Consider the following 24,810-nt stretch of genomic DNA (forward strand, 5'->3'; position numbering starts at 1 on the left):
GGAGTTCTTGCAAGGCAGGCCTGGTGGTGATGAATTCCCTCAGCATTTGCTTGTCTGAAAAGGATCTTGTTTCTCCTTCACTTATAAAGGTTAGTTTAGGCAGATATGAAATTCTGGGTTGGAAATTCTTTTCTTTAAAAATGTTGACTATTGGTCCCCAATCTCTTCCAGTTTGTAGGGTTTCTGCTGAGAGGTCCACTGTTAGTCTGATGGGCTTCCCTACAGGTGCCTTGGCCTTTCTCTCTGTCTTCCCTTAACATTTTTTCCTTCATTTCGACCTTGGAGAATCTGATGATTATGTGTCTTGGGGTTGATCTTCTTGCAGAGTATCTTACTGGGCTTCTCTGGATTTCCTGAATTTGAATATTTGCCTGTCTTGCCAGGTTGGGGATGTTCCCCTGGATGATATCCTGAAGTATGTTTTCCAACTTGGTTCCATTCTCCCCGTCTCTTTCAGTTACCCCAATCAGTTGTAGGTTTGGTGTCCTTACATAATCCCATATATCTCGGAGGTTTTTTTCATTCCTGTTCATTCTTTTTTCTCTATTTTTGTCTGCCTATCTTATTTCAGAAAGATAGTCTTCAAGCTCTGACATTCTACCCTCCACTTGATCTATTCTGCTATTGATACTTGTGATTGCATTGTGAAGTTCTAAGGTCGTGTTTTTCAGCTCCATCAGGTTGGTTATGTTCCTCTCTAAACTGGGTATTCTGGTTATCAGCTTCTGTATTGTTTTATCATGATTCTCAGCTTCTTTGCATTGGTTTACAACCTGTTCCTTTAGCTCAGTGAAGTTTGTTATTACCCACCTTCTGAAGCCTACTTCTGTCAATTCAACCATCTCAGCCTCAGCCCAGTTCTGTACCCTTGCTGGAAAGGTGTTGCAGTCATTTGGAGGAGAAGAGACATGCTGGCTTTTTGAGTTTTCAGCATTTTTGTATTGACTTTTTCTCATCTTTATGGGCTCATCTACCTTCAATCTTTGAGGTTGCTGACCTTTGAATGAGGTTTTTGTGGGGTCTTTGTTGTTGTTGTTGCTTTCTGCTTGTTTGTTTTTTTTTCACAGGTAGGCCACTGACTGTTAGCAAATGTGGGGCTGCTATGATTTGCTGGGGGTCCACTCCAGAACCTAGTTGCCTCTGCTTTTCCTGTACTTGGAAGTATCACCAGTGCAGGCTGCAAAACAGCAAAGATGGCAGCCTGTTCCTTTCTCTGGAAGCTCCATCCTAGAGGGGTACTGACCAATTGCTGGCCCAAACACTCCTGTAGGAGGTGTCTGGAGACCCCTATTGGAAGGTCTCACCCAGTCAGGAGGAACAGGATCAGGGACCCACTTACAGAAGCCATCTGGCTGCTTGTTAGTAGAGAAGATGTGCTGCACTGGGGGGGACCCTTCCTCGTCCAGACCACCTGGCCTCTCCAGAGCCAGCAGGCTGGAACAGCTGAGTCAACTGAACCACAGAGATGGTGGCCACCCCTCCCCTCAGAAGCTCCATCCCAGGGTGAGATCAGAGTTCTGTCCATATAAGCCTGGCTAGAGTGACTGAAGGCCCCCTACAGGAGGTAAGGAAAAGGAATGGACTGGGATCTCGCTTAAAGAAGCAGTCGGGGCACAGTGTGGCAAAGCAGATGTGTTGTGTTGGTGGGGAGACCTCTCCTCGTCTGGAACGCCTGGACTCTCCAGAGCTGGCAGGCTGGAACGCTGAGTCAACAGGACTACAGAAATGGTGACCACCTTTTCCCCCAGGAACTCCCTTCTGTCTTAAGCAGACTCAGCCTGTTGCTGCTGGTTGGATGGAGCTCCAAGCTAGTGGGCCCCAACTTATGAGGTGCTGTGAAAGTGGGGCCCTCAGGATAGTGCTGCTTGGCTCTCTGGATTCAGCTCCCTTCCTAGGGGAATGTATGGATGGATCTGGTGCCTCACTGGGGGATTCTAGGACCAGATTATGTAAAATACGTGGGTCTCTGTGTGTGTGCGCGGCTGTTCTGCTGAGATTACACACAGCTCTGTATATTGGACCCGAGGCCCTGGTAGCAAGGGCTCATGAGGGGATCTCCTGATCTGTAAGCTGCAAAGATCCATGGGAGAAGCATGGTTTCCTGGGTGGGGTCACACACTCACTCACTGCCTCCCTTGTCTTGGGGTGGCGATTTTGTTGGCTTCATGCCGCTCCTGGGTGAGCTCTTGCCTCACCCTGCTTTTCTTTGCTCTCCATGGGTTGAACTGATTGCCTAGTCAGTCCCAATGTGAGAACCTGGATACTTCACTTGGAGGTGCCAAATTCACTCGCTGCTCTGAGTTTTTTTCTTTTGTAAATCAGGAATGGATACTGAATTTCTTTTCATCTATTGAGAGGGTCATATGGTTCTTCTTTCTTTTTTTTTAATTAATTTTTTTTGCACACAAAACAATAAACATTTTCTAAAAATACATACAAACAAAAAGATGCGTATCAAACATATTAGGAAGGTTGCACATGGCAAGACGGGGAATAGAAATGGGGAGTGTGAATTAAAATAAATGAGAGAGGGACTTTATATGGATCAGTGATAATAACTCAATTCTCTATTTGACAAAGAAGAAGGAGAAGGAAGAGGAAGAAAAAGAAAGTAGGATAAAGGATCAGAAAGGGAGGAAAATAGAAAAAAATAGAGTATGACTCCAGGGTAGACCTGTTTTGTTGTCACTGGGTTGGTTGGTTTGTTTGTCTGTTGTATTTTTCATATGTTTCGCCACGTTGGCCAGACTGGTCTCGAACTCCTAGCCTGAAGTGATCGGTTGATCACCTCGGCCCCCCAGAGTGCCGGGACCACAGGCGTGAGCCACCACGTCCAGCCCCCACATTGCTTCTGGCCTCCGTGGTAGACCTCCCAGACGGGGAGGTCGAGCAGAGGCGCTCCCCACATCCCAGACGGGGCGGCCGGGCAGAGGCGCTCCTCACTTCCCAGACGATGGGTGGCCGGGCAGAGACGCTCCTCACTTCTACCCAGACGGGGCGGCTGGGCAGAGGTGCTCCTCATTTCTTCCCAGACGGGGCAGCCGGGCAGATGCGCTGCTCATTTCTTCCCAGATGGGGCGGCCGGGCAGAGATGCTCCTCACTTCTTCCCAGGCAGGGCGGCCGGGCAGAGGCACTCCTCACTTCCCAGACGATGGGTGGCCATGCAGAGGCGCTCCTCACTTCCCAGACGATGGGTGGCCGGGCAGAGGTGCTCCTCACTTCCCAGACGATGGGTGGCCGGGCAGAGGCACTCCTCACTTCCCAGATGATGGGTGGCCGGGCAGAGGTGCTCCTCACTTCTTCCCGGACAGGGCGGCCGCGCAGAGGCGCTCCTCACTTCTTCCCGGACAGGGCGGCCAGGCAGAGGCGCTCCTCACTTCTTCCCGGACGGGGCGGCCGGGCAGAGGTGCTCCTCACTTCCCAGACGGGGCGGCCGGGCAGAGGCACTCCTCACTTCTTCCCAGACGGCGCGGCCGGGCAGAGGCGCTCCTCACTTCTTCCCAGACGGGGCGGCCGGGCAGAGGCGCTCCTCACTTCCCAGACGATGGGTGGCGGGGCAGAGGCGCTCCCCACTTCCCAGATGGGGCGGCCGGGCAGAGGGGCGGCCGAGCAGAGACGCTCCCCACCTCCCAGACGGGGCGGCAATCCCAGCACCCTGGGAGGCCAAGGCAGGCGGCTGGGAGGCGGAGGCTGCAGCGAGCCAAGACCACGCCACCGCACTCCAGCCCGGGCCACACTGAGCACCGAGTGAGCGAGACTCCGTCTGCAGTCCCAGCACCTCGGGAGGCTGAGGCGGGCAGAGCACTCGGGGTCAGGAGCTGGAGAGCAGCGTGGCCAACATGGCGAAACCGCGCCTGCAGCCAAAGAGAAAAAGCAGGCAGCGGTGGTGGCGCGCGCCGGCAATCCCAGGCAGCGTGTGTGGCGGCGCAGCAGCGAGCCGAGTAGATTGCAGCCTGGGCCACAGAGGGAAAGAAAAGAAAGAAAGAAAGAGAGAAAGGGAGAAAGAGAGAAAGAGAGAGAGAGAAAGAAAGGAAAGGAAGAAAGAAAAGAAAAAGAAGAAAGAAAGAAAGAGAAAGAAAGAAAAGAAAGAAAGAAAGAAAGAAAGAAAGAAAGAAAGAAAGAAAGAAAGAAAGAAAGAAAAGAAAAGAAAAGAAAGAAAGAAAGAAAGAAAAGAAAGGAGGGAGGGCGGGAGGGAGGGAAGGAGGGAAGGAAGGAAGGAAGGATCTTCTTTCTTATACTAATTTACATTGTTTGAAATTTTCAAATGTTAAGCCAAGGTTACATTTCTAGTATAAACTCCATATAGTCATGATGAATTATCATAATTAGTTATAATTATTTATCATAATTAATCCTGACTAAGTATAGTTTATATCAGGAATGTAACCTTGATTTAACATTCAAAAAAATCTAACAAATTTTAAAACTATATTATGTACGTTATATATATATATTTAGATTAAATATACTAAAATTTTTGCATGTATGTCTGTGAGGCGTATTATCTGTAGTTTTCATATACTGTCTTTGGTTTTGTAATTGAGGTAATGCTGACCCTGTAACATGTGCTGGGAAGTGTCTCCGAGTTTGTGTATATTCATGTTTTCCTTAAATGTGTGGGAAAATTCTCCAGTGAAGCCATCTGGGTTTAAAGTTGTCTTCGTGTGAAGGCTTTTAACTATAAATTCCTTTATTAGATAAAGGATTACTCAGGTTATCCATCTCTTTTTAAGTGAGCCTTGGTAGATGTTGCCTTTCAAGAAATTTGTTCATTTCAACTATGTGGTTGGATTTATTGGTCAAAAATGTTTTTATTTTACCTTCATTTTAGAGAGATCTTTTCACTGATTATAAAATTCTATAATTTCTTTCAAGCACTTTGAAGTTGTCGTTTATTATATTTTGACTTGCAAGGCTTCTGACATGAAGTTTTTGGCTATTCTCATCTTTGCTCCTCTATGTGTAACATGTGGGGTTTCTTTTTATCCTTTGCCACTTTTAAGATTTTTCTCTTCATTTGTGAGTTTCAACAATTTGATTATGATGTGCTTTGGTATGGCTTCTTTATATTTCTGTTTCTTGGGATTCATTGAACTTCTTAGTCTGTGAATTTGCAGACTTCATCAAATTTGGAAAATTTTCAGTCATAATTATTTCTTCAAATATTTTTTCTCTCCCCTCCTCTGGAACACCATTTATATGTATCTTCTACCATTTGATATTGTCCCACAGCTCACTGAGGCTCTTTTGTTTCTTTTCAGTTCCTTTTTCTATCTTTTTTAAAAGAGATTACATTGCTATACTTTCAAGTTCATGAGTCATTTCTTCTGCAGTGTCTAATTTGCTGTTCTTCCCATTGAGTATATATATTTTTAAATATTTGATTTATTTTTATCTCTAGATAGTCCACTGGTGTATCTTCCATTTCTTTCATCATATTCATGTTTTTCTTTAGATACTTGAGTATATTTTATAAGGTGTATAGTAGCTGCTTTAAAGTCTGTATCTGTTAATTCTATCCTATCACTTATGGATGTATTCGTATTGATTTAATTTCTTTTGGTTATGGGTCATATTTTTCTGTTTATTTGTATGACTGGTGATTTTTTTTTTTTTTTTTTTGAGACAGAGTCTCACTCTGTCTTCCAGGCTGGAGTGCAATGGCATGAGCTCGGCTCACTGCAACCTCCGCCTCCCGGGTTCAAGCAATTCCCCTGCTTCAGCCTCCCGAGTAGCTGGGATTACAGGTGCCCACCACTGAGCCTGGCTAATTTTTTGTATTTTTAGTAGAGACAGGGTTTTGCCATGTTGGCCAGGCTGGTTTCAAACTCCTGACCTCAGGTGATCTGCCCACCCTGTCTTCCCAAAGTGCTGGGATAACTAACAGGCGTGAGCCACTGCACCTGGCTGAGTGGTGATTTTTCAATGGGTTGCTGGACATTGTAAATTTTAGGTTATTAGGTGCTAAATTTTGTTATGTTTCTTTAAATCTGATGGTTCTTCATTCTGGCTCACAGTTCAGTTTTTTGTGAAAATCAGTTTGATACCTAATATGGCCCCACTATAAAGCATAGCTCTTCTAAATTTTAGTCAATGTCTGTTAAATTATAATGTCTCTCCACTCTAGCTGGCAAGATTTCTAGCTCTTTGTGAGGCTTGTGTAAGTTTAAAAAAAAGTTAGGATTTTATTTTCCTCAGGGAAAATATGACTTTAGAAAACAACATAAGTTGATTTATACCTTTTCTTCCCTATTGACAAATCTTTGTCTTCAATAAATTATATAAGCAGTATTTCCTTCTTTATTCAACCATTTGCCTTTATATAATTAAAACCACAAACTATAAAAACAAAAATTTTTAATGTCACTAAAAAGTGCAAATCAAATGACTGTGAAGTAAAATGTCATAATAAGTAAAAAAAAAAAAAAGTAAAATGAAAAACCCCAATGCTTGTTCATTTTTAAATTTCTCACATAAATTGGGGCACCACAAATTGTAACGTGTTCTTGAAAAGGAGCTTTACATGTCTAAGAAGAAGAATAAAACTTATTGTATCCTTCCATTAGTAAGTTGACTGTTGGTAACATTTTCTAAAGGAACCTTTTGCTTCCTTCTCATTCCTGCCTTCTTCTGATAAAATGCAATCTCATATGACTCTGGGGAATATAGCCCTTCCGCCTCAACCCTGCTCAGACAGACAACCTGAGCAGGACCTAAGCCAACCCATGTATCGTATTTCTCTGGTCACAGGGAGGGGGACTGAGGGGAGAGAAAGAGGGACAGGAGAGGCAGGAAGGCCGTAGAGGGAGAGCGAACCCCTTAAAATGTGGGAACAGAACACCAAAGAAGTTCTCTTAAGAAAAAAAATCATATGTATTTGTGACTCGTATTAAAACTGTCTTAGTTCATTTAGTGTTGCTACAAATACCTGGGAGTGGGTAATTTATACGGAAAACAGGTTTATTTAGCTCACAATTCTGCTGGCTGGAAGACTGGGCATCTGGTGAAAGCTGCTTCCACTGACAGCAGAGGTGAAGGGGAGCCGCTGTGTGCAGAGGTCACAGGTGAGAGAGAAGGCAAGAGAGGGAGGAGAAATGCCAAGCTCATTTTATTTTTATTTTTATTTTTTTGTGAGACAGGTCTTGCTCTGTCACCCAGGCTGGAGTGCAGTGGCACAACCACGGCTCACTGCAGCCTCGACCTACTGGGCTCAAATGTTCCTCTCACCTCAGCCTCCCACTTAGCTAGGACCACAGGCATGTGCCACTATGCCTGGCTAATTTTTTAATTTTTTGTAGAGATGAGATCTCACTATATTGCACAGGCTGGTCTCAAATACTGGCTTCAAGCATTCTTCTTGCCTTGGCCTCCCAAAGTGCTGGGATTACAGGCTTGAGCCTCCATTCCCAGCTGCCAAGCTCTTTGTAACAACTAGTGCTCCCGGGAACTAATGGAGAACTTACTTACCCGCCTTACTCCTCCATCCTCTTCCCTGCTCAAGGGAAGGCTTTAGTCTCTTCATAAGGGATCTGCCCCCATGTCCCAAACACCTCCTATTTTCCAACACTGGGATCAAATATCAACATAAGATTTGGGGAACATCTAAACTAGCACCATATACGTTTGTGACTCATATTAAAATTCCTCTTTTTCAGGAGAGAGGAAGGGAGAAGCCCTAAGCCATGGTGTTTATAGTAGGGGTGGTTCCACTGGATTTTGTGCTACAACCGGAAATCCATGGTAACATTTTGAGGCTACATTGGAGAGAGAAATTGATGGAATGAATTATATCCATAAGAGGGGACCAATAAAGAATACTGAATTCATAAAAATCAGCTGAAAGAACAGAGTGTGTTTATTCTAAAAAAGAGATGTAAGAGGAGGTAGGAGAAAGACATGATAACTATCGAGACTTCAAGGGCAATTTCACAAAGCAGAAATGGCCTTATTTGTGCTGTTTCCAAGGACAAGTGGCAATATTTTCTTTTCTGCCCTAATAGCCTCCTTTGAATCCTGCCTTCCACCAATCCCCAAGGCCATCCCCAGGTCCTCAGTGTCTGACATGATGCCTGCTTGATCTAAGCAAAAAAGCGTGGCTTGTGGTATCTGGCAGGCCTGCATTTAAATTTCAGCTTTGTTACTAAGTATATAACCTTAGGGAATTTTCTTTAACCTTTTATGCACATCTTCTTTATGAAATGGAGATAATTTCCCAGTTCTGGAATGGTTGACTATCAAAAGGTGTTAGATACAAGCTAGAACTGAAGAGGATTAGAGCTATTTAATGCTTCTTGAATTCCCAAGCTTCCTATCTCTAAAAACATCCAAGTAGAGACTAAATAGTTGCTTGGCAAAAGTCATTTTTTCCTAAAGGATTTTCCTCCCTTTGTTTATAATTTTTCCCACGTCTGTATTTAAAAATACAAGCAGTGTCCATTCTAATGCTAATTCACTTGTTAACCACAAGATGGCAGTCAAGGTTTAATTTTGGGGAATAAAACAAGCTAGCACTCCTTAAAAAAAATGTATTAAATATATAATTAAGTAAACTTATAAAAAACATGTTTAAATTCAATAACCCTGAAAGGACAGCACAAACATATATTAAAAGAATCTACTCGGCATGAATGTTTTCCATATAAAGGGGATCAAACATAGGTATACCAAAAAAAAGATTACTTACCTTTTGTGAGTTAAAACATGCTCACAAAATCAGACACCAAAGAAATGTAGAAAAAATATGTATTAGTCCCTTAATTTAAAAGACAGGACAACTAAGTCCAGAGTATGATTTACAAATATAAGAAAGATTTTTATTGGTATTTGATATTGCACAGATGTTCTTTTTTTACATATAAGAAAAAAAGAACTAACATTGTTTAATAATAGAATTTAATATTGAGAAACAACGCAACTTTTTCACAAAAGGTAGACTTGATTGGGCTTGCAATTGGGTAGGCAATATTTTTACACTTACCTGAACAATTTAACTTTTAATAAGTACATATTAGTAGGCAAGTAAGAAACAGTTTAGTTTTAATTTGCAAATAAAATTTATGTTTATCAGTAACCTCAGGAAAACTCGCTAATCTCTGTGCCTCCATTTCTCTCACTGGTAAACTAGAGATAATATCCATCTCCACCTTTACGGAATGTCTGGGGCGTCAGGGGTTGGGGGATGGGTCTTAAGAGCGGTCATCCATTGAAAAGGAGGTTAGCAATCAGGTCTTGGGCTGTCAACAAGGCAAGCAAAGTGGTCTGACTTGGAGTACAGGTTGATTTGTTGTGGCTTTGAAGGAGGCTGATGGGTATTAATGTGGGTTACACTTACATGTGTGACTGTCAACTCCACAGGCTGGCCAACATGAATTAAGAAATGAAGGGAGAATGCTGGGCATACAGGAAGTACTCAGCCATGTTAGTTCCGGTTCCCTCCATACCTCCTTGGTATAAACAAGAAGCAATATTCTTTTCTAAAGCGACACCGAATGTAAACCACCACCAGAACTGATAAGTTTTATTTAGACAACTTGCTAGCTGCCAAAGCTTAGAATACCGATAAAGATTTTTCTGTTGTCGCAGAAGCAGTCATTAGCTAGAGTATGGCACAAACATAGTTTTATATGTGCATAACCAAGAACACTCGAAAGAACAGCTTTCATTGCTTTCTGATTTTTTATCTTTTACTATCTCTCTGGAGAACTTAAATACAAACTACTGATTAGATTACAGATTCATATCCTTTAGCGGAAAGAAAGCACTTTCATGAATACAAAAGACACTCAAGCCAATAGGAAAGAAAAAAGGCTTCAGAAAGGAACACCAAACCAAATAATTGATTAATGAATATTTATGAGCTGCTTATAATGACAATTTTCTATTAATAGTAACAAAGACTTGCCAAATTAGAGATTTTGCATAAAATATTCATGACAGCCATTTACATTTCCAGTTTTCAATCACTGTTTCCAACTACACCTTAGAACTCCCAAAATAGAACCCTAAATCTTTACATTAGAATGAACCTTAAAAGTCTGCAACTAAATTTTATTTTTCTAAAATGAACTGCCTTCACATTTAATCCTAATACGAATTGAAAAAACAGGGTGAGGACGCGTTTTTCAACTAACATTAATTGAGTGCCTACTATTTGCCAGGCACCATGCTAGGTACAGAGAATGCAAAGGGACACAAACATCCTTGTCCTGGTCCCTCTTCATGAACAGATGAATTTCCACATCACACATGCTGAAAGACATGGGAACAGAGAATATGGAGAGAGAGGATGGGGTAACTGTGAATGCCTGAGCTTGTCAGTGACTGTCTCCACAAAAAGACATTCGGGCCAGCTCTTCACACCATCTTTGTGAAGCATTTCACCAGGCAAAAGAAATGATGGAGGTGGAGTAGAGAAGGAAAAAGAACCAGAGGCATATAGGAACTACAATAAATGTGGTTACGATAGGTGTTGTTTTCTAACCTGAGAAAAGACAAATTTTACATGTTTCCAACAGATTGTTTTTATTCTCTGAAAAGTAGGGTGGCATGAACTTTCACCTCCTCCTCTCCCCAGGAACTAAAATTTATTGAATGCCTATGTGTGACGCTATATTAATTTTTATTTTATATATATATAACATATACATAATATACACTTTATATATAATTTTATTTATATCTCGTGAATGAAATCATATATTTATATCTCTTGAATGAAATCATATATATAAAATAATAAGCGTCAAATGCAAAACAACTTAGCAAGATAGGTAAGGTTATCTCTGTTTAACAGATAAAAAAACAAGTTCAGAATGGTTAAGAATTTCTCCAGCATCTGTTTGACTCTGAAGCTCATGCTCTTCCCCCATGCTGCTTCCAAAGAAAGATTTTTCATCTGCAAATTGAATGAGGGCCACAGTAAAGTTTTAAAAGCATGAATAATAGCGAACTTTATGAGTGCTTACCATGCACCAGATACCGTTTGAAGCATTTTACATATGTTAATTTATTTAACCCTCACACCTTCCCTGGGAGGTAGGTACACTTATTACTGCCACTTAACAGATAAATCTGAGGCACAGAGAAAATCAGTGACCTTGCTCAAGGTCACAGAGCTGGTAATTGGCAGAGCCAGAATTCAAATCCAGACAGTCTGGCTCCAGTGCCCCTGCGCTTAAGAGCTCCACATTCCACCTTTTAACTAACCAAATCCTAGCTCTAGACCAGCAACAAAGACCTTGCTGATCCAAGACAGAAGGTACAAAGTGGTAAAGAGGTCTTAGGTCCCCAAATAATAGTGAGAAAAAAGAATTCAGTGTGGCTTAAGAATAAGGTATTGATTGATGAGGGGAGGGAAGGAAGTAGCAGGAGAGACAGGTTTCTCTTTTTCTTCAATGTTATGCAAATAAAGGGTTCTCAATTTACATTTCCTGTTTTTTTGAAACAGGAAATTTCAGCGTAAGGAAAGCATTTTCGAATATTAAAAACTGAGAGATGCATAATAATATGGCATGCACAATACAGACCAATTACTCATGTGCATAGATCCCCAAACATTTTCTACTTGATTCTCTATGAATTGTCCTCTTTATCATACCCCATGTATTTTGATGAACACAAGACTTTGATAATTATTTGAAGAGAAGTTGAATTTTGCCACTCTTTTTAAACCTGTATTTAAATAGTGGAGTTTTTGACTGATCAACACCAGCGTTTCGAAGCAGCAAATATCATTTGATCTAAATATATTCTAATCAACCACCACATGGCATAAGGTGTGAGGGTTTTATTCTGACGGGGTCACTATGCACATGATAATTTGACCTGTAACTTTGAAATAATGTATTTGGAAAAATGTTCCAGCACTCAAACAGCTCACAATTATTTTAGCCATATGTAGAAGTGGATGGATAAATTGAAAATGACATGGTTCTACTTTTTCTAAATTTTTGGGTTCTGCGGGATGTTGGCATTGCATAATGAATCAATGATCAAACAAATAAAACAGTTCTGTTAAAGGAAATAAAAAAGGAAGTCACGTCAAAGAAAAATTAACCTTATATTCTAAGTAGGTTTCTTCAACTCTAAAAGAAACTTAAAACATGCCTTCAGGAAAAAACATGCTTATACTGCTTCAAATATTGCTTGATAAAAACTTTCTACTCCCTGTAATTTATCCTGAAGGCAGGAAAGTATATCAAATGCAAAAGCTTTTCTCTACTTTAGCTTGAAAGAAAGTTGTTACAGAATCAACAGAAGAAAGAAAATCCAACTGAAAAACTCAGTCTGAACTATACGATGTTAAAGGATAGGGAAGTATATTTTAATATATTCAATTTAAAAAAATATATTCAATTCCTCAATTGCTTCACAAATTCAAAATACAGCACGTTATCTTTATTCATCATGTATTTCCATCTAGAAAAGAGGGCACATGGTTAACAGTAAATTGAAGAGCTAAAAATTGAGATAAATGAGATAAATGCAAAAAATAGGATCTTTAATTCCCCTACCTTTATGGTAGCTCACTCACTGAGTACCTTGGAATAAGCACACCAGAACAAATGACCAGCACAACACAGCCAATACCACAGAACTGAAATGGCATCTTTGCTCTAACATGATGAAGCAGAAAAACTGCCTTCAGGGGTCAAGAGACCAAAGATGAGATTAAGGTTCCTTCCTTAATATGGCCTAAGAGTCAATTATTTCTAAAGATATAATAATTTATGTTTGTATTTTACTATATCCTTCCTCATTAGATTTAATATATTTGGTTCTTTAATGAGAAATCTGTGGGAGAAGAAACAATGTTTGAAGCTACAAAAAGGATGAAAAGCTAATTGATGATATATAGTTTTTTGCTTTTAAGTCACATGTTGATAAGGGTGATGGAAATGAGAGTAAGAGAAATAATGGGGAGGATATTATGAGATTTCTCCACTGTGGATCATGTCCTATCTCCATCTTTGGCAGCAAATATGTAGTAAAGATATTTCCTACCTGGGTTCATATGAAAGCAAGAAATGATCGTTTCTTTTATTCTTGTTCTTATACTGAGAAAAGGGTATAAGTTGTTATTTCCAAGGGTTTCTTCTGTTATTTCCAAGTTGGATAGTAGAAAGTGGAATAATAGACAATTCAAGTTAATGTACACATTCAAGGCACTTCATATTTCTTACTTTAAATTCCATTCTTTATGATGCTGTAGATCCATTTTCTTCCATTTGTAATACTGTCCAATGAAATCTGGATCTTTGAGCACTGAAATTAGAATATTAAAAAAAGAAGCTATACATACATTCTTTAATAATAGTTAATAGTTAAAAGTTAAAAATCGTTCACTTCTCATTATGTTGATATGTGGCAATAACATACACTATATAATTCAGTCATATTACAATGCTTAGAAACTTTCCAAATTACTTGCTTTTATGGGAACATCATAATATTAGGTATTGTTTGAAAGAGGTAGATTGTGACTTGGAAGTTATTTTCATTATAATGAAAAACATTATATATCCTTTATCATGTTAAATAAAATTTATAGGAGACCATTGTTTTGGACTGAGCACATACCCTAAGCATTAACAGACCAAACCAAAATGGAGTCACTCATGCTATGTGTCATGCAATAAAACTGAAACTTTAAGGAAGCAGGACAATCTTAAACAGATCAGTTTCTTCAAAAGAAGAGATTCACAGCCACCAGTCAGACAGGGCCCAGTCAACTTGAAGTGGCACGATAAGGAAGTCCCTGTGCTTTAACCCTTACAAGGAAAGTAACTGAAGTGCCTTATGTTAACCAATAAAACTTTGCATATTATTCTGTTTTCTTATTCCTGCTCTAGCTATCTTATAAAAACTAACTGTTCTGCCGTGCTCAGTAGACCACTTATCTATTTTTAAGATGAGATGCTGCCTGATTCATGAATCTCTACTGCAACCCAATTAGATCTTTAAATTTATTGAAGTATAGCCTGGCCAATGTGGTGAAACCCCATCTCCACTAAAATACAAAAATCAGCCAGGTGTGGTGGCACATGCCTGTAATCCCAGCTACTCAGTAGTCAGAGGTTGCAGTGAGCTGAGATTGCGCCACTGCACTCCAGCCTGTGTGACAGAGTGAGACCCTGTCTCAAAAATAAATAAAAATTTAAAAAGAGAAATTTTGTTTTGAGCAACAATGAAGAAAGTATTAAAATAACTCATATAAAACCCAGACATCATAGTTTAACGAAATTCTAATTCAGCACTTCAAGAAGGAAATTAGAATTTTGAAGTTGGAAATGACATTAAAGACCTTGCTTGATCCTTCATAAAGCAAGAATCTCCAACAGATGATCATCCAGGTTCTGAATGAATTACTTGCGAACTACAGAAAATGCACCACTTTGTAGATGGGAGACTGCCCATTCCATTGGCAGATAAGGGTCACAATGTCCTTCCTTAATCTGATTGCTGTGAGTTTCCACTGGTCTTAGTTCTAACCTCTGGAGCAATACTAAGTTCATCCCTCTCCCACAAGAGAGAGCCCTCTAATCGCTCACAGGGAAGCCTAGTTCTTTTAACTTTTTCTTAGGATGTGATTTTCTAGAAACTTAACCATCCTTAATGCTCTGGTGATAAACTCTTTTGATGTTCTATTAAAGTTTGTGTCCAGAACTGGATCAGGACCTTGAATTGGTTTGAAGCAAAGACGCAAATGGGCTTCCTACCTCCCTTGCTCTGTGCACTATCGATTCAGCTCAGGCCTGCATTAGTATTTTCTGGAACTCAGATTACATCACCACTGGCTTTTAAGTTTGTGGTTAATTACAAGCTTACACCTTCAATCAAATTCGCTTAAGATTTATTAAAAACCTACTATGTTTAACAACAGGTGCTGGAGAGGATGTGGAGAAATAGGAACACTTTTACACTGTTGGTGGGACTGTAAACTAGTTCAACCATTGTGGAAGACAGTGTGGTGACTCCTCAAGGGTCTAAAACTAGAAATACCATTTGACCCAGCCATCCCATTACTGGGTATATACCCAAAGGATTATAAATCATGCTGCTATAAAGACACATGCACACGTATGTTTATTGTGTCACTATTCACAATAGCAAAGACTTGGAACCAACCCAAATGTCCATCAATGACAGACTGGATTAAGAAAATGTGGCACATGTATACCATGGAGTATTATGCAGCCACAAAAAAGGATGAGTTCATGTCCTTTGTAGGGACATGGATGAAGCTGGAAACCATCATTCTGAGCAAGCTATCGCAAGGACAGAAAACCAAACACCGCATGTTCTCACTCATAGGTGGGAACTGAACAATGAGAACACTTGGACACAGGATGGGGAACATCACACACCAGGGCCTGTCATGGCGTGGGGGCAGTGGGGAGGGATAGCATTAGGAGACATACCTAATGTAAATGACGAGTTAATGGGTGCAGCACACTAACAGGCACATGTATACATATGTAACAAACCTGCACGTTGTACACATCTACCCTAGAACTTAAAGTATAATAATAAAAAAACCCTACTATGTTTAAGGCACTGGTAATTTTTACATGAAATCTTATTAAGCCAGATCACATGCCCATATATGCTTTATCTATTTTCCTATTTCTTATTATTGTTCTGAGCTTAGCTTACAGTCTTGAACTATTTAACCAGCTAGATGCTCTCCACCAGTCTTGCCCTTGTCTGGGGCTTTCTTCTTTTTCTTCTTCTTCTTCTTCTTGTTTTTTTTTTTTGAGATGGCAGTCTCACTTTGTCACCCAGGCTGGAGTGCAGTGGCATGATCATCGCTCACTGCCACCTCCAGTTCCTGAGCTCAAGGGATCTTCCCACTCCAGTCTCCCAAGTAGCTAGGACTATAGGCACATGCCACCATGCCTGGCTAATTTTAAAATTTTTTGTAGAGATGGGGTCTCCCTATTTTGCTTAGGATGATCTCAAACTCCTGGGCTCAAGAAATCCTCCTGCTTTGACCTCCCAAAGTGTTGGGATTACAGACGTGAACCACTGTGCCCAGCCTGGAGCTTTCTTCTTAATAATGATTAATTTACCCCTTTTAGCTTGATGACATTTGCCATTGATAGAAAAAAAAATTTTAACTGAATAGTTTCCTTTTTTACATGATTTTCACCAGCAATATTTTTGTTCCTTAATTTTCTTGCTTGAAACACATGTAAGCACACATACATACATATTCTTACAGACATTATTAATACTTTTTATTGGTATTTGGATATATGTTCCTCCCTTCCATTAAAGAAGTAAATCTTAGCTCCCCAGAGTTCTTGTGAGGTCTCATTATTTCCTTTAGATGATTATAATAATTAACATTAGCAGGTTTTTTTTTTTTTTAGGTATTCTCACTCTTGTCACCCAGGCTGGATTGCAGTGGTGCAATCTTGGCTCACTACAACCTCCACCTTCCAGGTTCAAGCGATTCTCATGCCTCAGCCAGTGAGCAGCTGGAATTATAGGCATGCACCACCATGCCGGGCTAATTTTTGTATTTTTAGTAGAGATGGGGTTTCGCCATGTTGGCCAGGCTGGTCTCGAACTCCTGGCCTCAACTGATCCACCTGCCTTGGCCTCCCGAAGTGCTGGGATTACAAGTGTGAGCCTGCTGTGTCCAGCCAGAATTTTTATTATATGCTGGGCACATGTAAAATAGATATGGTTACTGTTAGAATACCCACTGTACAGATGGTCAAACAGACAGAGAGAGGTTGAGTAATGTCTTCTCGCTGGGACTGTTCATTACTCTTAGCCAAAATTTAAAATTTAATCTCTCACGAATGCTATTTCCTTTTGAGGTTTCTATTTAAGGATAATTCACATCTTTTCTTAAACTTTTTGAGATTGCCTTTCCTCATTTTATATTTGAATATGTATGGCTGTCTTTTCCTTATATATTATGAAACCCCAAATGACACGGTCATCTTTCCTGAATAGTCCCATTAGTTTTATATCATTGACTCATTTTCTTCATTGCTTTCTCCATCATCTGAGAGATGAAAATGCCACAGTACTTTGTACAAATTTTAACACTTCTCATATTTTATCCCTATGGTTTTTTTCACTCATCTGTCTCTTACCACTTGTCTGTAAACTCCTTGAAGAGCTTACCACAATGTCTCTTCTTGTCTCCCACACACAGCCAATTGTCTAGATAGAGAAGGTGCTCAACGAATGGCACTGATCAGAGAGAAACAATGAAAGAATGAGGACGGGAGAGAGACAGAGAGAAGAAAGGAACCATGTCATTTTAGCAGAAGTTTTGCATGTTGAAATTCCTTCATCACTACAATATCTTGCATTTGTGGCAGTTTTGTAATCTGTGGTAGGAAAGCATCCTCTATTGCATCCACAATATAGTTCTTGCTTTTCTGTTGTGCCTTCTGCAGATTCCGGGGCATTGCTTCTACTCTGCCTTTTTTTTTTCTATGATACATCTCTTGTCCATCATCTGTAGAGGTTGCCCTGAATTTCTTTTTCCACTGCTAGGATGGTCACATCCAAAAAAACCAATAGCACCAACTTGCCTCAGCATGTTCTATTTTCACACATGCCATCTCATGCTAACCATACAGCAACATAACTAGGATGGAATATTTTTGTCAATCAATAGAAATGAAAACCAAAGTACAAAGAGTTAAGTGACTACCTTAAATTCACTTACCTGCACGTGGCAAAACTGATACAGGGCTAAGGAGTTTCTAACTTCTGACATCATGCTTTTCCCACTAGGACCTTCCCAGCCTTGGTTGCACATTGTAGTCACCTGGGGAGCTTTAAAAACAACTCCTGCCTGGTCCTACTCCCAGAGATCCTGATGTGATTGGTCTTGGGTGTGCCCTCTATATTGAAATTTTTACAAGCTCCTCATGTTGTTCTCATGAGCAGTCAAGACCGAGAACCACTGCATTAGAGTCAGAGGATACTGCTTCTTGCATCTAAATGTGTTTTGGAGACACTTGCCCTTATTGCTGGCTTAACGACTCAAAGAATAAAAGTCTCCTAGGGTGAAGCAAACATCCCCATCATGCTTCGGGCTGTTTGGTCTGTCTCGATGACAGCAAACAAACATCAGGAAGCCTAGGCTCCGTATTACAGAGTACACTGGTCTGGAGGAATTCTTTTCCTCTAACATAAACATTTCCTTATGGGGATCATATTCTGTCATTAAGGTTTTGTTGCCCACAACCATATGTATTGGTTTGTTCTCTGCCAAACCTTTTACTTGCCATTCTATAGCAGTGGAGAGAGAACAGTGGATCCTTGGCACATTTTCCATACGATTGCCTATGCTTATGCACAGAAAATTATAATTATTTACAAATATGCTGCATGTACTTCCGAGTTTGAATTTAAATCTCATACATACAGAGATAACAATTTGATGTCATATTACGGAGGCAGTAGAGTATCAGAGAAAGAGCAACAAACGTGGAGTGAGAAGATGTGGTTCCAGTCTCTGGACCACAGCCTACCGAATTAATTGAGAACACACTTATTGAGAACTTATTGTTAACTTATTGAGAACTTATTTTTCACTTATTGAGAACTCACTATATGCTGGGCACTGTTTTAAGTGCTTCAACCCTATAAAGTATGTGCTGTGATTATTCTTATTTTATGGATGAGAAAACTGGGACACAGCGAGGTTAAGAAACTTAACCAAAGTCACACAGCCAGTAAATGGCAGACCCAGGATGAAACTTTGGTAAATCTGACTCCAGGATGTACATTCTTTACCAACATATGATATTCTCCCTCACATGTGTAACCTTAGGTAAATTACTTAGCTTTTCAGTCTTAGTTTTCTCATCTTAAAACAAAGTAAAAATAATAATAATAATGCCTGGCACGTAGGGTTGATATACCACCGTGCATGACATATATTAGGTGCTTAATAATGTTGGTTGAATAAATGAATAAAAGAATGATAGATTGGGATGGCTAAAAATATATAGGAACATACTTCATAAACTGCATTATACAAGAATAAACTTACTATTATGATGATGCCAACGACTATGTATAGATTTGTGGCACAAGATAGGGAAAAGAGTTAATACCCCAAATCAAAATTTAACTACTTACCACTACTCATAAAAGATAAAGCTCTTAAAAATATGCACAAGAGTTTAATAATCTTTCCAATGCTAAGAATGTAACTGCAGAAAATGAAGTTATTAGAAGTTTCTCTTTTATTTCTGAGTTGTTGAAGAAGCATTCTATAATCTAAAAGCTTCATCTTTATTATTGCCAGGAAATTAGGCCATTAAAAAAGATAGCGTTGGATCTCATCCAGCTGAACTATCCAAAGATAAAATGGCCAGCAGCACATGTAAAGTTTACATTTAATTTTTTTAAATTAAGTGCTGGTTATTATTCAAGGAAAGGTCTTGAAACATTCTTATAACAGTTCCCTAGAGGAAGAAGAGGCAGGGTGATTGTGAAATCGTGCACCAAGTGCTAGATTCAAAGTCTCAGAAATTCATTTGGGCTACAGATAACGATGGCCAGTTATTGCCTTTACAAACAGGGATGAATTACATACTAGGTTACTGAAAGACGTAGAAACAACAAAATTAAACAGTTTGGGGCCAAACTCTTTTTGAGGAAGAAACTGTGGTCAGTGGTGCCTTATTATTTCCTTCCATTTTTTAATTATTCTTTATTGCAAGACAATTATTCCCAAATCTCTTAAGTTTTGGCACATGCTTCTATTTTTTTTTCCTCTAGCAGTTTGGAGTTTCCAAGTGGCCGTATATATTTACATGTTATTCTAGAAAGCACCAAGCTGTAACAATCTGTTTTTTTGGTGGAAGGAGTTTGACTCTGAGTGGTTCCCTAGAGTGTGCCAATTAATGTCTCTCAACACAGTGTTTGTGTAATTAAGGGTTATTACCCCTGCAGCCTATATGAGCTGCTCAGTGCCTCATACATAGTAGGTACACACAGCAGATGTGTTTGCTGAATTGACTAGGCAGCATTCAACAACAAATCTTTGACATGAATTAACCATTCAAGTACTCGGGTATCAAAAATAATTAATATTTTATACTGATAGAGCTGCTAAAGATTGTATATCTTGATGTACCTTAAATTGTTTTGACCTATGAGTGAGGATGGTAATATATAATCACAAAATAATTAATAGTCAACCTCCTGAAAGAACATGTGATTTCTTAAAAGTTATTGATCTAATTTACCTTTTAAGGATATTTATTAAGCTTAGTACCATTTTTTGCCCTCATTTGTACCTTAAAACTTGATACTATTTTTCACTATAGGAAACTATCATAATAATGAGATGAAATATAATGAGACCTCAAATTAAGGCAATGGTCATGGGGGTGTAGTAGAGTGGAAGCATTTATAATGCTGCAGGAGATAAAATCAACAAGGCTTAATGAGAGAGATAAAGAGATGTAGGAAACATGTGAGATTCTGGCTTCGGTAAGAAAATGTAAAAGTAGCGATCTACTACTAACCAAGAGAGGGAATAAAGGGAGACAGATAGATTCGGGGGCAAGATGATGAATTCACTTTGAGATATCTTGAATATGAGATGCCTGTAATACATACAGGTGAGATGTCCCCTGCACAGTTATAAATACGCACGTAAAATTCAGAAGAGGGGTCTGGCTGGAGATGCGGCTTTAGGAATCACTGGCCTGTAGGCAAATGAAAACCTTGGTAGTGGAAGAGGTCTTTCAGAGAGAGTAAGTAGAGAGGACTGAATGAAGAAGATATTGCCAAGGGAAGAGGCAGCAGAGTGCTTAGAAGGGAGATGAAAAGCCATGGATGTATGGTATCATGTAAATCAAGGAGAGCACAGCTAATGAGAGTGCAAGTAAGAAGAGGACTAAAACGTAATCACTGCATCTGGGAATTCAGAAGTCTCTGCTGCTGCAGAATGCACCATTTTAGAAGGATGGCTGAAGCAAAGTCGTATTTCAGTAAGTGTATGCAGACTGGACAACCTACTTTCATCCAGATAATGAAATAGTCCTCTAAAGATCCAATTAAATGGATCCAGAAAGTTGTCCAGCTCTCTCATTCTTTTTAATTCCTGATGTATGATGGTAACAGATGATTTTTCCTTTTAGATTGATATAATTGAACAGCCCTATGTTCTTATGTTTTCTTGTTGAATTTCTACCTAATATTTCCTGTGGCGTAGAGGAGAAATGAAAAGGTTCTCTCTGGTGTGAAAGCTTTTCTCTGGGGTAAAGGAAGTAAAGTAAACCTCATAAGATTGGAAACTTTTTTGTTATTCCTCCAATTGACTATCTTTCTTTCTGGGTTTAATCAGACTTCAGTATAGGGCTCAATACAAAAAACTTTGTATCCTTCTTTGAGAGGCCGAGGCAGGAGGATTGCTTGAGGCCAGGAGTTCCAAACCAGCCTGGACAACACAGTGAGACCCCTATCTCTTAAAAAGTAAAAATAAGGCTGGGCGCGGTGGCTCACGCCTGTAATCCCAGCACTTTGGGAGGCCGAGGGGGGCGGATCACGAGGTCAGGAGATCAAGACCATCCTGGCTAACACGGTGAAACCCTGTCTCTACTAAAAATACAAAAATTAGCCGGGCGTGGTGGCAGGTGCCTGTAGTCCCAGCTACTTGGGAGGCTGAGGCAGGAGAATGGCATGAACCTGAGAGGCGGAGCTTGCAGTGAGCCGAGATTGTGTCACTGCACTCCAGCCTGGGCGACAGAGCCAGACTCCATCTCAAAAAAAAAAAAAAAAAAGTAAAAATAAAAAAATTAGCCATGCATGGTGGCTTTTGCCTATAATCCTAGCTACTCAGGAGGCTGAAGCAGGAAGATCGCTTGAGTTCAGGAGTTTGAGGCTGCAGTTAGCTAGTATTGCGCCACTGCACTCCAGCCTGGATGACAGAGTTAGACCCTGTCTCTAAGGCAAAAATTTAAAATTAATTTTTTTTGGAAAAAAGAACTAGGCGGGGTGCAGTGGCTCAAGCCTGTAATCCCAGCACTTTGGGAGGCCGAGGCAGGCGGATCACAAGGTCAGGAGATCGAGACCATCCTGGCTAACACAGTGAAACCCCGTCTCTACTAAAAAAAAAAAAAAGAAAAGAAAAAAAGAACTAAAGTAATAGTTGTTGAATGAATAGTATATAGAGCCTACAGAGAAGTTTATCACTCTTACATAGCAGATGTGTGTCAATTAGTCTTCGAAAGCAAGATAAATGTTAACAGATTAACATATACCAAAAGGACATAGGATAAGGATAGTTCACCTTACATGGAGTTCTGTAGTATTCTGTGGCTTTTGATGTAGCTATTCTGGACCATGTCTGGTAGTAATCACTAAATGAGGTTTTAATTGGTCTGAAAATATAAATAAAAATCAGACAATGGGCATTTTGTAAATTTTCTTTTTAAAATTATTGTACTGCTGTACAGACTGTTCACATAATATCCTGTCACAAGATATTAAACTGACTTGCAAATTGTAACATGTATTTTTAACAATTGTATCCAATATATTGATTCCACCAATAATGAGTACAAATAATGAAAAAGAAAATGTCCAAATCATTTTTCAATGATAAATGTAAATATGGACCCACGTGTATATTATAAAAAGAAAAATACAGGTTTAAGACATCTGCCTTTCATGACTACCATTAAAAAAGAACTTTAAGCAAAGCATTATACCTGTCAATTTCTCATTCTATAAAAAACAATAAACATTTTTCTTGAACTTCAATGCCAAATTCTAGTAAAAAACCCTTATTTCTTATAAGGAGGACAGAATACAAATATTAGAATTGAGATTAGTTTTGTTTTTACAGAGAATCTGACTATTTTCAAAGAGGGGAAAAACAGCTCTTTTCTAATACTCCTGGCTGCTACTTTCCCCTCCCTATGCTAATATTACTATGTCCTAATGGAGAGCAAAGATTATTATAAGGTGTTAAATGAAAACTATAAAGCAGTCCCTTAAATAACTGCATTTCCAAGCATTTTTCCACAAACTTTTAAAATGCAGAGATTCTCAACACTCTATAAATAAAACATACTTAAGCATATTTTTTCAGACATGTGAAATCACTAATTAACTGGCTTAAACAGATGCTTAAATATCCAGTGCAATATGCCTTATGCCTGTTTTCCAATGTAAGTTCTTAGCTCTTTGGAAGAAGAAGCAAGTTTTCAGTCAGAACAAGTATATTAGCATTAGTTTTTATAGGTAAATCATAGGTACCTTAAATTAAGTATTTGACTCAACTTTTAAATTAATGAGGCATTATCTAAATGTGTTAATTCATTTATTTAAATAACAATTATGCACACTTAATTTTAAGACTAACATTTGTCGAATGTGTTATTGCTTTTATAATCACACTTAAGTAGAAATTTGAAACTTGAGGAAGACAAATTAATCATTACTATTATTGCTTCCAGAGCTGCATGCTGTGCTGTAGACGACTAAATGATATACTAAACTAACATGAATATGCCAATGAAATGTCTCAGCATTTGGCAACAGAGGTAACAAAATGAAAGGCTGCATTATATCTCCTGCATGAAAAAGCTTGTGATCAATTTGCTGTCACAGATCATTTAGCAGACAACAATGACTCAAGAGGAAGGAAACTGTCAACACACTGTCTCGTGAAAAAAAATACACCATCTTCAGGCACAATCGTCTCCATTGTTTTTTGTCTGTTTGACCACGACCCATGACCTTTTCCCTTCCCAGGGTGTCCTGTTCAATCTCAAACTGTTAGCCTTCAGGGGCTTTCTGTTTTTTCCCTCCATAATAATTAAAAATATTACCCTAAAAGGTATAACTTTAGTGTGGTTTGAATATACAAAGCAAAATGTCTTACACATTTGGGAGTATTTGAATTTTCAAATATACTTTCTATAAAGGAAACAACCCCTTAAAAAAAGAGAACAGTAACTATATTTTACTATTATTCAGATAAAGTAAGCTTACAGGGATATATGCAGCATAAAAATACATGTGTTTATAGTTTCAACCAATGATGGGAATTTACTGAGTATTATCATTGACGTTATGAATACAAAAAAGTAGAAGACATAATTTTAAACTGAACGTTAGAATTTGTTATCCTGTTGGAAAAAATAAGATATATACCTGGACTAGTGAATTGAACAACTTTATATATTAACACGATAAAGTGTTATATGACTTAACGGAGACATTTGGAGAATATAAGAACAGATACTTCTCTCCTTTGGCAGTGGCAATAAGCAAAGAAGTCGGAGGAGGGAGATGTAATTTTTTTTAAGTCGTCAGGGAAAGAGTATTTGGGATACAGGTCTGGAAAAAAAACAAGGGGGCACTGTAGGCCAAGGGAAGAGTATTAGTAATTGCTCAGATGGGAGAGAGCACGGCATGCACATATGTACATACAGAGGATGTTGGGGGAAGAAATTAGAGAACAATTGACTAGAATGGAGACTTCATATTCACAGGAGTTGGAATTGATAAGTGAAACTGGGCAGTGCAGGGTCCTCAAATTTAGGCAGAGAACGGGTTAGAGTTGATTCAGTAATCTTGATCTTGATTTGTTGGGTAATAGCCATCAGTAGTTCTCGAATGAGGCAAGTAAATTATGAAATCCATGTTGGAGCAAGACTTTTCCTTGAAAGTAATAAGCAGGGTGGAGTATAGAAAGGAGATTAAATGCCAGGCGACCAGATAGGAAACAAACGCAGTAATTCAGGGATGAACTACTGAGAGCTAATAGCAGAGTGGCAGCAAATGGTACGAAAGGGAGGAGATGA

The 24,810-nt window shown here is 39.3% G+C and overlaps 1 protein-coding gene across 1 annotated transcript in view; it reads right to left on the reverse strand.

Annotated features, from left to right (window-relative positions):
- The window catches only part of UBE2U (ubiquitin conjugating enzyme E2 U), a 63,466-nt gene that overhangs the window by 12,032 nt on the left and 26,624 nt on the right, over positions 1 to 24,810 (reverse strand). Inside the window, exon 6 of the mRNA XM_032136801.2 lies at positions 13,183 to 13,264. Within this exon, the coding sequence (XP_031992692.1) occupies positions 13,183 to 13,264 (82 nt within the window). The remainder of the gene's footprint in view (positions 1 to 13,182; positions 13,265 to 24,810) is intronic.

The sequence above is a fragment of the Hylobates moloch genome, unplaced genomic scaffold (genome assembly GCF_009828535.3).
Source record: "Hylobates moloch isolate HMO894 unplaced genomic scaffold, HMol_V3 SCAFFOLD_18, whole genome shotgun sequence".
NCBI classification, from domain to species: Eukaryota; Metazoa; Chordata; class Mammalia; order Primates; family Hylobatidae; genus Hylobates; species Hylobates moloch.